This window comes from Myotis nattereri (genome assembly GCF_964212035.1).
Source record: "Myotis nattereri genome assembly, chromosome: 9".
NCBI lineage: Eukaryota > Metazoa > Chordata > Mammalia > Chiroptera > Vespertilionidae > Myotis > Myotis nattereri.
This window is the reverse complement of record NC_138084.1, coordinates 20,724,050-20,738,364: the sequence shown is the minus strand read 5'-3', so window position 1 is coordinate 20,738,364 and position 14,315 is coordinate 20,724,050. Positions and strand designations below refer to the sequence as shown.

Below are 14,315 nucleotides of genomic sequence, written 5' to 3'. Positions count from 1 at the left end.
GGAAAGGTTACCCTGGGGGTGAAATTCTTGTTTTCCCAGTTTTGTTCTTTGCTAGGTTTAGGGCGCTGCTATAGGGTTTTAAGCCTGGGACTGACCTGTTGGCAAAGCCACAAACAAGTCCCAGCTTAGAGGGCATAGTCCTCTTAGCATAATTAGGGTTTACCTTATGATGCTCCCTAGATCTTATCTGGGTAGCTAATGGGCTGTGGGAGGTGCAGCAAGTGCTGCCAAAACAAGTGAAACTCACAAGAACATTGTAACTATGGTGACCACTACCTTGTTTACCTCTGGCTATAAAATAAAGGCTCAGCTTGCCTCTGGATCTCCCTCTGTGGCCTCAGCCAGGCACAGGAAGATCCACCTAGACCCAGCTTATTCTCTTTATCTGTCTTTTCTTCATCCATTCGCCGCCCTCACTCAGGCTTTTGAACCCTTGGTTGAGCTGGCTCGGCACAGCTAGGCATCTGGAGCTTTCTGTCCTGGTGAGTTTCAGTACCTGGCCCATCCTCATTGTTCTGGGGGGTCTCAGGGTTTACATCCCCCTCCCACCAAGGATTTTTGGCACTGAATTTTTTTTCAGAGAAGAAGGGGTGTCATATCTCTTCTATAACTGCTTTCTGCTGAAAAGGAATGATGTTTCCCTTCAGAGCTAAAAATCCTTGCTCTCTGTAAGAGGGACTATGTGACCTGGGCACAGAAAGAGGTTGTGATGGTGTCTAGGGTGGTATTTCCTGAGTATAAGTGAAATGAGTTAATGCAGAAATAGGTAGTTAGAGTAAGGGATGGAAGAAGGAGGAATGGTGGAGCTAGCTGAAACATACAAAGAATGTATTTTGCAGGAAATAGGATGTTTTTCGTAGAAGTAAAAGAGAACAACGTTGCAGAAAGGCCAGGAACCAATCAGAGAGCAGCACAGATAGACATAGAGCAGGCCTTTAGCAGATATAAGGGGAAGAACAGAATGTTTCTACAACAACCCATTTGAATCTCCCTCCCAAGGGGGCACCCTGTGTTTGTTTGCAATAAATTCCTGCCTTGTTTGAACACCTGTGGTTTACGACTTTATTCTTTGATTCTGTGAGACAAGACCCCAGGGAAAATGTCTGCTCTCCAGTTCCTGTATCACAAGTAGGACTTATAACCTGGTGGAGAGAAACTGTGGGACAAAAGCTAGAATGACAAGAATAGTAATAAATGGTATGGTGGAAGGAAAAAGTTCTGGTTGCTAATTCCAAGTCAAAGAATGAGAGAAAAATGAAACATTAGTTTGGAGGGTTATAGCCAAATATTTAAGGAAAAAACATAAAAAACCACTTAGGATTTAGTTTAATTTAGCTTGTGTGAAAAATAAACTTTGAAGATCATGAACTGGAGTCTCACATTTACAACTGTATATATGGAGCCTATTGAAATATAATTTTCCCCCTAAAGTCACCCTCATTTTTATTAAAGAGCCAAATTAAGAGAAATTCATTTACTGTATTGTCTAGTTCCAATTTGGCCTGATTATTTGCATGAACACAATAAGAATAATAATTGATTATGCAGGCTTTTAAAAACCTGATTTGCTGGAACCTCATGATTGATTGAGCTTTAATTAGCTTCTCAGAGCAAAGAACTGAGCCACCTAGTTGATATGAGGTTTTCCTGCAATTGCTATAGACTGGGGGGAATTTCTTAAATTCTTGAGGTCCCCAATGATGTCTTGAGGTTCTCTCCTTTCCATCTTCCAGGAAAGCAACCTTTGTTCCTTACCTGTAAAGACTGCCATGAACCATGTGATTAAGCAAAATACCAGACTTTTTCTTGCAAGTGGCTTTTGATTGGCTTCAAACAGTTTTGAGAATACTTTCTGGTGGTGCTCAGAGTCCAGGCACATCATTTTCAGACATGACATTCCAGTCAAAGTCTTGGTTAGTAAAACCACAATTGGAAACTGGTCTCATTGAACACATGCAAAGAAATGTATTGCCATGACTCACTTATTAAAAACTGCTAGATTCAGGAGGGATCAAGGAAAGAGAAAAATATAAAAGCTCCCATTTTGTTTATGAAAGGCATAATTTACCAAATTGTCCTAGGGAAATACAAATAAGCTTCGTTATATCTGGAATACACAAAGATTTCCAAAGAACTAATCTTTTGTCCTGATTACTTGCCAATATTTTATGTTTTTAGTCATTCTTCAGAGTTCTATAATTTTTCACTTATCGGGCCATCAAAATGAAAGGTGAACATGTCTGGTTAGCATGGTGGTGCATAGGCAAGCTAAATAGCCATCTCAGACATTGACTTAAAAAATTAAATTTATTTAAGGGACGGATATATCCAAAGGAAGGACTGCATAGCACCATGCCAAGCGGACATTGTGTAGATGATGGCAGCACCCAGGAGCTGGAATTTCATCCTTATATGCAGTGTTAATGTAAAAAATCATTGAAACCTGTAAAGAATTTTTGTGAGTTTATTTGAGCCAAACTGTCGACATATGCCAGGAAGCAGAACCTCAACGAATTGAGATGATGCTCCAGAGAATGGGGAGTTCATATCTTGTTTTTATAAATTACCATCAAAAGGAAAATACCTAAGTGGGTTAACATGAAATCCATTGGTGATAGATTAAGGAGGTGGAATAAAGCAAAGTGGGGAAACCTCTGGGATGGGATAAAAAGTGAAATGATGGACATGTGTTTCTTTTACATAGATGGATACAGGACAGTTTAACATGATTAACAGAACAGTGAGGGAATGTCCTAGTGCCATTTGTTGTGCCCTGAGGGGTCCGGAAAAAAAGGGAAGTTACAAGTTACCCAGACATTTCACAGATATGTTATCTTTGAGGCAAAAAGACAAATGGGCTCAGTAAAGATCTAAGTTGATCTTTGTCAGGGAAAATACTGGCCTAGGACATGACTACCCACTATAACCTGTTTTTAGTTAAAGTTTAATATCAGACTATCCTTTGTGGTTACTCTAGGTCTCTGATTTTTCAAGACCACCATGCAGGCCTTCTCTGATCTTGTCAGGTTAGCATGTGGCCCTTTTAAAAAAATATATAATATTTTATTGATCTTTTTTTTCCAGAGAGTGTGATGGGCAGGCTTGCTTAGCACCATGTTTGGGAATAGAAATAGATATGTATTCTCTGTATAGCATAGGAACATTTTTGTAACCAGAGTGTGTTTTTCTTTTAATTAACTTTGTACCCTATGTATCTGTACTTCTTGGAAGCCCGGACACCCTCCAGCCAGGTGTGACACCACACTGGTTTCCATTGAGCTTGTTAAAGAATAGATTGTGGTTAACACCCTTAAATAGGCTCCTAGAGAAAGGCTCGGGGCTGTAGCAGGGTGGGGCTCCCTGAGGGGAGGCACCTATTGCAGTCACTGGCCAGTTCAATAAATCCTCACTTGCTGTTTAACACATTGCTTACCGCTCAGGAGTGTTCTCGTTTTTCACGCGCCATCTGTTATGGACCTTAGATGTCAACACACTGTCTTGTCCACTGTGGGGTGCAGTTACAGTGTTTTGGCCAGGTTCAAACCTCGGACTAATGAAAGGACAGGGTCCTCTCACTGCCACGTGCAAGTCCCAGCTGGAGGGCAGGGCCCTCCCAGCACAATCATAGCCAATGGCTGTGGTTGTAAACTTGAACCTATGGTCCGAACATGTGGCCCTATGTGCCTTTGTACACTCAAAATGTTGTCAGGTGATATGAAACAGCATGAACCTACGTGTATTCCAGCGAGTGGAAAGAAAAAATTTCCTACGAGAGCCTGCAGAGTTTGTGCCACCCATGGAAAAGGGAGCGAATCTAGATACTTACATAAATTTTGTTTGGTCCCTCTTCATAGAGGAAAATGTTTTACGCAGTACCATACGTTAAAAAGTACTAGGAACTTTAATTGTTTAATTGTTTTTGTAAATAAAAATGTTATAATTATTGAAAAACAACACCTAAAGTGCATTATGATCTGTAGTTATGATGATTTAAATAACGTGCAGTTTGCCCAAAAACGTGTGGTCCCTGGCGTATGTCTTAGAGATTTCTATGCAGTACGCAGTGTGTTAAGACCTAATTGGAGTCGGTGGTCTTATTCTCGCAAATGTTGGTCCACAACATCTGGAGGTCCCAGCGAGATACCCGGCGGTGGTGAGAGGTACCCCCCTAAGGGGCAGGAGGCTCTCCTACCTGTTTATGCCGGGAAGGCAGTAAGGATCTATTGAAAGACCTGCAGGAGGTAAGGAAAAGGTACCTTGGGGTGAGATCTCAAAAAGGGGAGTCAGAAGAAGAGCTGGACGCAGCATAATCTCCCAACTCCAGCCGACGGACACGACGGTGTCCGTGGCACCTGGTTAGTGCAACTCTAGGTTGCACGGGGTTGGTTTGTCTAGTCTTTGTTGTGTTGGTGTTTGTCAGGATGGGACAAGGGTTGTCTCTTTCTGTGTGCACCCCGCTGCAATGTTTTTTGAAAAAAATTTCCGGACTTCAATGAGCGAGCTGCAGGTTCCGGGCAACCTTAGGTTGCATTTGTCTGGTATGTTTTATCTTTGTTCTTTGTTGTCTTTGTCAAAATGGGTTAGGGTCAGTCATCTTCGTCGAGGCCCTATCAGTCAGGCCCACTCTGAGTGAGAGGAAGGGGAGCTTGATCACCTCCCAGGGAAGCCATAGAGCTCCCTCAGGAATTGGGAATTAGTTAGGAATTGGGTGGATTGTTTAAACTCTGAGTGAATGTCTGGTGAAAGTGTGTGAGTGTGGAGGGAGGGGGCCTGCCCTCTCCTCTCCTTTATGTGGCTCCACGACTTCGGTTACGGAGTCCGAGTGGGCCCCAACCTGTGGTTCCACAATTCATCATATGGCATAACTGTGACTCACCCACACGTGGAGGTGACCAGGCCCGAGGTTTATACGGGTGCACCTTAGCTAAGACGAATCTAAGCTCCCAAGGGATGCGGCCAGGCAGGCATCTGCATGAGGATCTGTGAAAACAGGTCACCCCCTCCCTTGTCTGTCTCTCACCACTGATCATCATGGGGTCGGGACAAAGTTACTGCCTTGGCTGCTCATTAACTGGTCTGTGTGAAGTGAAAGCTACTTTGATTTATTCTGCTTTTCTATTGATACGCTTGGCTGAACGTTTGGGCTGGGCCCATAATGGTCTGCAAAAGTCTCTTGGCAGCTGTGAGAATTATTTTTCTCAGAGTCTTTTGCTCACTATTAAAGGGGAATCAGCCCACTTAGCTAATAAAAATTTCTGTCTATCAGTTGCTCTTACCTAGGTTGTAAATTTACTGTATTAAATTAAAGTTCTGGGGTAGATTTGAAGGTTATGATGTTAATGCTTTTGATCTGCAGAAATTCTGTGAATGGGAGTGGCCCACTTTCCAGGTGGGATAGCCAGATGTAGGGACTTGTGATTTAACCACCACTTTTCAGGTTCACCATATTGTCTACGGCTGGCTGGGTCACCCCTACCAAATTCCCTATATTCAAGTGTGGGTCGATATTTTGACTGAAGAACCAAGGTGGTTAAAAGTTGTCAAAATAAGGAAAAGAAATTGGGACAGAGACAGACAGTCCTCTTGGCTCCGGCCCAGAAGGGCAAAACTCCCCCTGTTCTACAAGGTCCCAGTGAGGAGGCACTCCCCGGGGTCAGGCCTCCCCTGTATACTCCCCCACCCTCTGGTCCGATGGTGGCTAAAGACCCTGACCCGAACCCCTGCCTCCTCCACAGCCGGTTTCCTTTCCTCCGGAAACACCAGTCCAGGACCTGGCTCCATTCTCCCCTTCTCACACTAGGCAAGGGACAGAGTATGGAGACAGAGAGAGAGAGAGGGTCAGGGCAGAAGGGATGGACAGCCTACATCTGACCAAGACAGATTAGAGGCTGTGTTTCCCTCCAGGCGACCCGACTGGAACCCCTATAGTAACAGGGGAAAGGAGGCTCTCGATCGGTATCGCCAGACTCTACTGGGGGGCATCCGAGCTGCTGCTTGGAGACCCACAAACATCTCTAAGGTGACAGAGACAGTCCAGGGGCCTAACCCTAATGCCCCGGCAAATCGGAGGGCTGTCAATGTTGCATTTGTTTCCCAGTTGACCCCAGATGTTAAAAAAACATTGCAGAAGGTAGAGGGCTTTAAGGGGAAATCAATCTCTGAGTTGGTTCAGGTGGCCCAGAAGGTTTTTAACAATCAGGGAGGACCCGACGGCAGGTTTAAACACCCGCATGGCGAAGGCCCTCCTGGCCATGAGTGAGGAAAAAGGCCCAAGGGGCCAGAGAGACAACAAGGGCAAAGAAAAGCCTCGCAGGAGAGAAGGAGTCCGACCCCGGCTTGGGGAAAATCAGTGTGCATTTTGCAGAAAGGAAGGACACTGGAAAGAGGGAGTGCCCTGAACGTGTGGGGGAACTGACTCCCGTGTTGGTAGAGGAGGTGGATTAGGGTTGTCAGGGCTCAGCTGGTCCCTGAGAGCCCAGGATAACCCTGACAGTGGGGGGGCCAAAAGGTGGACTTCATAGCACTCACTCAGGCCCTCTAATGGGAAAGGAAAAAAGAGTGAACATTTCAGCTTCCTGAAAACAGCTGCCTTGAACCCGACCACATTCCTCCCTGACGAGGAGGCAGAGGCCCCTTTGCATGACTGCGAGGAGACACTGACTACCCTCACTTCCCTCCGTGAGAACCTTGTGGACCAGCCCCTGCAGAATTCGGATGAGACCCTCTACACGGACGGGAGCAGCTTCACAGAGGAAGGTACCCGGTATGCGGGGGCGGCGGTAGTGACATGAGGAGCCAAGAGAAATCTACAATCCACCAGGATTAGAAAGAAGCCCTGGTGAGCGCCCCGGCACTCACCCTGCCAGACCTACCCAGGGACTGTAGGGATATATCTCCTCACACTGCCCTTACAGGAGGACACGGGAGCCACCTTAAAGAGGACTCCTAACCTCAGGAGGCAAGGACATTAAAAATGCTCCTGAGATATTTAACCTCCTGGCAGCCATATAGGGGCCAGGGAAGTGGCTAAAAGACCAGTAGGACCCCTAGAAGTTCTCGTAGCCCTGCCAGAGTGAAGGCTCCCAGAGAAACCTACTCATCTGCCGGAGGAGCAGAGGCTAGCTGAGAAACTAAGGACCCAGGAAGGAGAGGCTGGATGGCTAATTCTGCCAGATGGGAGGCCTATGGTGCCAGAAGCCCTGGGGCGGACCATCGCTTCCCAGACCCACTAGAGTACCCACCTGGGGGGAATGAAGCTATCAGACCTACTGGGAAGAGAATTTTACATCCTAGGGCTCCAGAAAATATCCCAAGACTTGGCCAGAGGGTGCCAAGTGTGTGCCCGGGTAAATCAAGGGCCCCTGTTGTGGCCGCGCCGGGGCAGCGATTCCGAGGTCAGAACCCCGAAGAACACTGGGAAGTGGACTTCACCGAGATACCAGGAGGACAAGGAGGGTATAAGTACCTGCTGGTTTTCATTGATACCTTCTCTGACTGACCTGAGGCATACCCAACCAAGGTAGAGACAGCACAGGTAGTAGTTAGGAAACTCCTCATTGAAATTGTCCTCCGGTTTGGCCTACCACTATACATGGGGTCTTACAATGGCCCCACATTTATCGCCAAAGTTACACAATCCATAGTTAAGGCCCTGAGGGTTACCTGGAAATTGAATTATGTTTATAGACCACAAAGTTCTGGACAGGTAGAGAGAATGAATCAGACCTTAAAGGAAACATTAACTAAGTTAAAATTAGAGACTGGTGAAAACTGGGTAAGTCTCCTTCCTTTTGCTCTCCTACAAGGATTGACCCCTTTAAAATAATGTTTGGGCGACTGCCACCATTGGTGCCCAAGTTGGGGGAGGAGGAGGTCGTCCGTCTCTCTACCTGTAATTTGCTTAAGTCTTTGAAGGCACTCCAGCAAGCTTCTACAACAGCCCAAAGGATTGTGAAGGAGGCTCTCCGAGAGACTGAACAGCAGGAGGAGCCCAAGGGACCAGAACTACCAAGAACTGGGCTGCCAGATCGACCAGGACCTGAGCACCTTGGAAAAGTCCATAGGGCAACTAGAGGAATCAGTACGGTCACTGGCTGAAGTGGTTTTACGGAACAGGAGGGGCTTAGATTTATTATTCCTGAAGCAAGGGGGACTCTGCCTAGCCCTGTGAGAAGCTTGCTGTTTTTACACCAACCACTCGGGAGTGATCTGAAAAAGTTTAAGCCAACTAAGAAAGAGATTGGCTGACAGAGCGAAGGCTCGCAAGGCAGCAGGGAACTGATACGAGAACCTTTTCTCCTGGTCCCCCTGGCTGACGACCCTCCTGTCAGCAGTGGCCGGACCCTTACTTTTGCTTATAGTAGGATTAATATTTGGGCCCTGTTTGCTGCGTTGCCTGCTCAATTTTATTCTGGACCGCATCCAGGCGGTCAAGTTTATGGTTTTGCACAGGCAGTACTCGCAGCTAGTAGATACTAGCGATGAATCCAGAGTCTGATTCATCCTAAAGACCAGTAGGGAATGTGATGGGCAGGCTTGCTTAGCACCATGTTTGGGAATAGAAATAGATATGTAATCTCTGTATAGCATAGGAACATTTTTGTAACCAGAGTGTGTTTTTCTTTTAATTAACTTTGTACCCTATGTATCTGTACTTCTTGGAAGCCCGGACACCCTCCAGCCAGGTGTGACACCACACTGGTTTCCACTGAGCTTGTTAAAGAATAGATTGTGGTTAACACCCTTAAATAGGCTCCGAGAGAAAGGCTCGGGGCTGTAGCAGGGTGGGGCTCCCTGAGGGGAGGCACCTATTGCAGTCACTGGCCAGTTCAATAAATCCTCACTTGCTGCTTAAGACCTAATTGGAGTCGGTGGTCTTATTCTCGCGAATGTTGGTCCACCACAAGAGGGAGAGGGATAGAGAGCTAGAAACATTGATGAGAGAGGAACATCGACCAGCTGCCTCCTGCACACTCCCCAACTGGAGATGTGCCAGCAACCAAGGTACATGCCCTTGACCGGAATCGAATGTGGGACCTTTCAGTCATCAGGCCGACGCTCTACCCACTGAGCAAACTGGTTAGGGTGGGCAGGAAACTTTTGTCTTCAGTGGGTTTGGGTGCTAAGGTGAGCTTGGAATGCGGATGGAATGTAGGTGTGTGACCAGGTATCTTCAGGACAGTTTCAGTTCCTTATATGGACTGACTCTTGGTGTCCAGCAAGCTTTTCTTGGTCTTTTGTTCTCCTGTGGCAGGAAGCTTACACTAAGGATTGCATTGTCCAGCAGTCCTAACAGAAACTACATGATGAAGGGTTCATGTTTCCCCCCTGAGAGCTTTGTTATTCTCTCTTACCTGCAGCCATATACAGTACCCCTGAGCGCCCAGTTCATTTCTGTGTCTCCCTGTCCACCAAGCACAATCCTTTATTCTCCATACCAATACCATTAAACACTGATCCAATTGTACTGCATTTAATTGGTCACTTGTCATTCATAGGAAGTCAATGTGGGTGAGAAAACTTAGCGCTGGGGTGCTAGTGACACGCCCTGCCCCTAGAAGGACTTGGTTTTAGATCTTGCTAAACATAGTTCCCAACTGAACCCAGTGTGATAGCTCTTTTGGAAACTTTGAACTAAGTGTTTTTTTCTTTCTGGGAATAATAGGTCGCCTGCAACAAGCCCTGGGAAAGAGGAACAAGCGAGATTTAGCCTCTGGCAGAACAAAGTGAGTATACTTAATCTAATGTTTCTACGGGTAGCTCAGGCATGCTGATAAGGCTTTCCTGCCAAATGAGACTTAGCATAACTGTGGGTGTGAGGATGAGCCCATGGCAGGGTTTATTGTACTAGCTTTTGAGGGTCTGCGCCAAAAAAAAAAAGAGAAAGAAAAACAATTCAGTCTGGTTAGACACTTTGCTTTCAGCCTTGTCAGACGCTGATCAGGGACCCCAGCCATGCCAGACTTCTGACCTACACAGACATGAGCTAAAAAATGGATTCTGTTTGAAGCTGCTAAATTTATAATTTCTAATACAAAGTGCTTTCTTTTAAGAAAAATCATGAAGACTTTGCAGCCAGAGAGATTGTTCAAAGTCTCTGCTTCATAGGACCCTAAATTCGAAATAATGAAACTTCTCTATCTTTAGTTACCTTCTCTATAAAACAAGAGTAGTACTGTATTTATTATCTCCCCCACAGAGTTATTATAAAAATTAGAGACCATGTGTATAAAGATCTGTGAGAGCAGCTTAGAAACAAACTACAGTGAAGGGGACATGATACCAAGTTACTTACCAGATACTCAGGGGGAGCTGTTGCCATTATAACTTATAAATACTGTCACTGTTGTTTAGGAACTTAAAACCTTATAGAGAGACATCCATGGGGGTAAAGTATTTTAATAAATACATGTATATTGGTTTATGGCATTGAGGAGAAAGGACAAGTAGAGTCTGAAGAATAGTAAAATAGATTAAAAATCCAACCTGATAAAATGCCTCAAAGAATGCACTCTCTCAGATGGGAGACTCAGGTCTGCATGGTAAGGCATTTTAGAATGTTCGACAGCTGAGAGCCCTACCAACATGGCCAGTCATCAGAGGTGCCAACTTCTTGCGTATTTCTGAGGATGTACCATCCTGTCTTCAAATGTATTTGTTATGCTACCTTTATGGAATTCTGTGAGTCATCACCTTTATCGAAGGTTTATTTAGAAGTTGCTTTTCGATATGTTACTACAACTCACTCACTTTAACTTTTTCTCTAAATTTCCCACATGAAACCTAAGAGTTCTAAATCCAAGTCAAATGTACCATGGAATAAGCAAAATAAATTTAACTTACTTTGTGTCTCTAAAAAAATAAAAGAAAGAAAGAAATTTTAAAAACGAAACTAAAATTCACAAGTGACCTAGAACATTGAGCAGCATGAACCCTCCAGTGAATATACTCAGCCCTGGCAATGGGCTTCCTTGGAGGATAAGGATCTCCATTTAATGAATATTTGTATGACTGGGAACTAGGGGAACTCATGTCCACTCTCCCAGCCTCAGTTTCCTTTTTCAGTAATTGAGAGATTTAGACACACTGTTCTCTAGGAGACTCTCCAGCTCTGCAATGTTGAAGTACCACTATGTTCAAAACGCCCCACTAGGTATGATGAGAGTGAAATACAACGCCCCACTAGGTATGATGAGATACAAAAGTGAAAAGGCCACAGCCCTGCCCTCTGTAGTTCTTATCCACTTTGGGCGTCAGTTTTCTCACCTGGAAAACTGGCCAGAGAGGATTCAGGATGTATTTGTAAAGCAGTGGCTGTGTATGTGCCCTCTAACTGCTACCTAATATCTCTAAAACAATAAACTCATAGGAAGTCTCGATACTCAAATGAGTTAATGGAAGCAAAAGTCCTTTTTCAATGTCAACATTAGTGCATATGTGAGGGATGATTTTACTGCATTTATATTTTAACTAGAAGCCCGATGCACGAAATTAGTGCAAGAGCAGGCTTTCCTTCCCCTGGCTGCCAGCACCGGCTTCCCCCTGGCACCTGGGACCTGGCATCCCTCTGGCCACTGTCAGGCACCCGGGACCTGGGCTTCCCTTGTAGCCCCGGCTTTGTCTGGAAGGTCACAGCAAGGGTTCAGGAATCTGGAGAAGGCGCATAAATGAATAGAGACTAGACAAGAAACATAAATTTGGAAGGCATTTTGGGAGAGCCAGATGGAGGCCGCACCCTCTAGTGAAGTGGGCTCCCTGAATGTCCGAACCCATGGCTTTTTATTCACACATTTTGCCCTTTAGCAAAGCAGATATACATATCAAAAGTACAGCTTGGCAAACAGGAAAAGATTATCAGGTTAGGGGAAATGCCCTCAGCTGTTGGGCAGCAGGAAATAATATGCAGATCTTCAGCCCGCTGAAGTTGTCCATCAGCCTTCTGATGAACTTCTAGCATTTATTATGCTAACTACTGTACTTAGCCTCCAGCAGCAAGGATGTCTGGAAGGACATCCAGTCTAATGAGCATATTATACTTTTATTATTATAGATATCATGAATTTGATGACTTCAGAAGGCTCCACAGCCAACTCTGTGATTGCGATGGCACCCCAACACGGGTATCCTGTGAACCCCGGAAACATGTCTCAGGTGCCCCAATATCCACTCAACCAACCCCAAGTCCACCAAATTTCTGGGAACCCACTGGGTTTGGAGCCGCCTGTGTCTATGCAACCTGCCCAGAGATCCTTAAAAGAGGGCAAAGTTTTAGGGGTAAGTGAGTTTAACACTGTGTTCACTGGCCACTTGGCTGGAGTCAGGGGTGGGAGGAGGTTTGGAAATACAGAAACTCCAAAGCCAGCAAGTGGGGCTGGAGCTGACCCAGCCTTGCCAAATTCAGGTCTATTAAGAAGCTCAGCTCTACAGCATCACCAGGGCCTCCGTGTGGGACCTTGTACTATCTATCTTGGGTATTTTAGGAAAGAGAAAAGCAACAAAGAAGCAGTAAATTGGAATGTTGGTCCTGTTGCCGGAATCCATCTTGACTCATGTGGCCTCTGGAAGACAGTCCAGAGAGCTAGAAGGTGGATTCTAAACCCAATGTGCTTGAATGGAATCTTTCTCCAATGGGAACAAAATAAGAGCTCACAATGATTTTCCCCCGCAAAGGCTGTCCTGGGTGGGACAAGGGAAAGCCTACTTCATTACATGGGTAAATGAATACATGCATCCATTCTGATTCAGGCTGTCCAGGTTCAAATCCTAGCTTTACCCCCATATACTGCTCATATCAATGTCAATCAATACTACCTGTATGGAAGGCTTTCTGTATCTGCCAAATTTTAAAATACACAATAATTCCATTTCTGAGACTTGTTTTATTGATATGTCTGTACATATAAGAAATATGACAAGAGCCCTATCTGGTTTGGCTCAGTGGATAGAGCGTCGGCCTGTGGACTGAAAAGTCCCAGGTTCGATTCCGGTCAAGGGCATGTACCTTGGTTGCAGGCACATCCCCAGGAGGGGGTGTGTAGGAGGCAGCTGATCGATGTTTCTCTCTCATCGATGTTTCTAACTCTATCCCTCTCCCTGCCTCTCTGTAAAAAATCAATTAAAAAAAAGAAAAAAAGAAATATGACAAGTGTGAGGTTATTTATTGCAGCACGGTTTGTGATAGTGAAACTGGCCCAAATGACCCTCAGGGTCTTTTTGCCTGCTGCTGTGAAGCCAAATAAATGACACCATTGCTGAAGGAAGGAAAGTGATTTATTTAGGTGCTGACTAACTGAGAAGATGGCAGGCTCATGCCTTAGCAACCATCTTAATGTCTCAGGGTAGGCAAAAGGCTTTTTTTTAGGGGGATCATGGAAAAAGGGGCTTTAAGGAATGCTGATGACATTAGTTTTACATTTGAGCTCTCACATGGGTTCAATGCTCTCTTTCATGTCTGTCAGCATCTGGTATTTTTTCTCTCTGAGCTTTATTTCTGGGGACAGGCTATTGCAGGGCTGGCCAGACATCGGCATCAATTACACAATATGGTAGAGGCCAGTGAAAAGGGGAAGTGGAACTGCTTTTGCCTGTGACATGCTTAAATATGAAATTATTAATATTTTAGACTATAAGTTTTTTTAGTATATTCTTTTAATCTTTGATTAGTTAGTCAATTAGAAGTGAGGTGTTTTTTTTTTTTTAATATCCTATACCCTGTTATAATAGGAAAAGAATGGGGATAACCAAAATATTTATTTATATAATATTGGTTAAATCAATATGTTATATGTCTAAAGAATGAAATGTAATGGAGCTATAAAAAGGATGCTTTTTACCCTTCCAGTGTGGCTCGTTGGTTGATCATCATGCCATGTACTCAGTGGTCGCCAGCTCTATGCCCAATCAAGGTACATGCCTTGTGGCAGACTCTATCTCCAGTAGGAGGCAACTGATCAATGTTTCTTTCTCATCAGTAGTTCTCTCTCAATTACTCCCTCTCCCTTCCTCTCTCTCGGAAATCAATGATAACATATTTTAAATACAATATATATATATATATATATATATATATATATATATATATATATTTTAATAAAGATAAAGCTCCTTAGTTCTTTGAGTAATGATATGGACATACCTCCAAGCTATATCATTAATGAGAAAAAGAAATTGGGGCAGACATTTTGTATGATTTTCTAACATTTGTGCAAATATAATGAAATAATATACTTGTATTTTCCATTATGTTCGTACTATATACACATATTTATCATTTGGGCAAGAATCTATAATAGTTTCCTAGAGCTGCTATAACAAAG

The 14,315-nt window shown here is 44.4% G+C and overlaps 1 protein-coding gene across 4 annotated transcripts in view; it reads left to right on the top strand.

Moving 5' to 3' along the window:
• The window catches only part of LOC308524026 (membrane-spanning 4-domains subfamily A member 8-like), a 42,168-nt gene that overhangs the window by 15,777 nt on the left and 12,076 nt on the right, over positions 1-14,315 (top strand). Inside the window, exons 1-3 of one of the 4 annotated variants that reach the window (XM_081098161.1) lie at positions 8,772-9,003; positions 9,665-9,725; positions 12,050-12,273. In XM_081098161.1, coding sequence (XP_080954287.1) covers positions 12,055-12,273 — 219 coding nt within the window. In that variant the 5' untranslated portion in view covers positions 8,772-9,003; positions 9,665-9,725; positions 12,050-12,054. Of the gene's footprint in view, positions 1-8,771; positions 9,127-9,522; positions 9,726-12,049; positions 12,274-14,315 lie in introns of those variants that run through there. The other 3 variants (XM_081098160.1, XM_081098162.1, XM_081098163.1) reach the window with 3 other exon arrangements.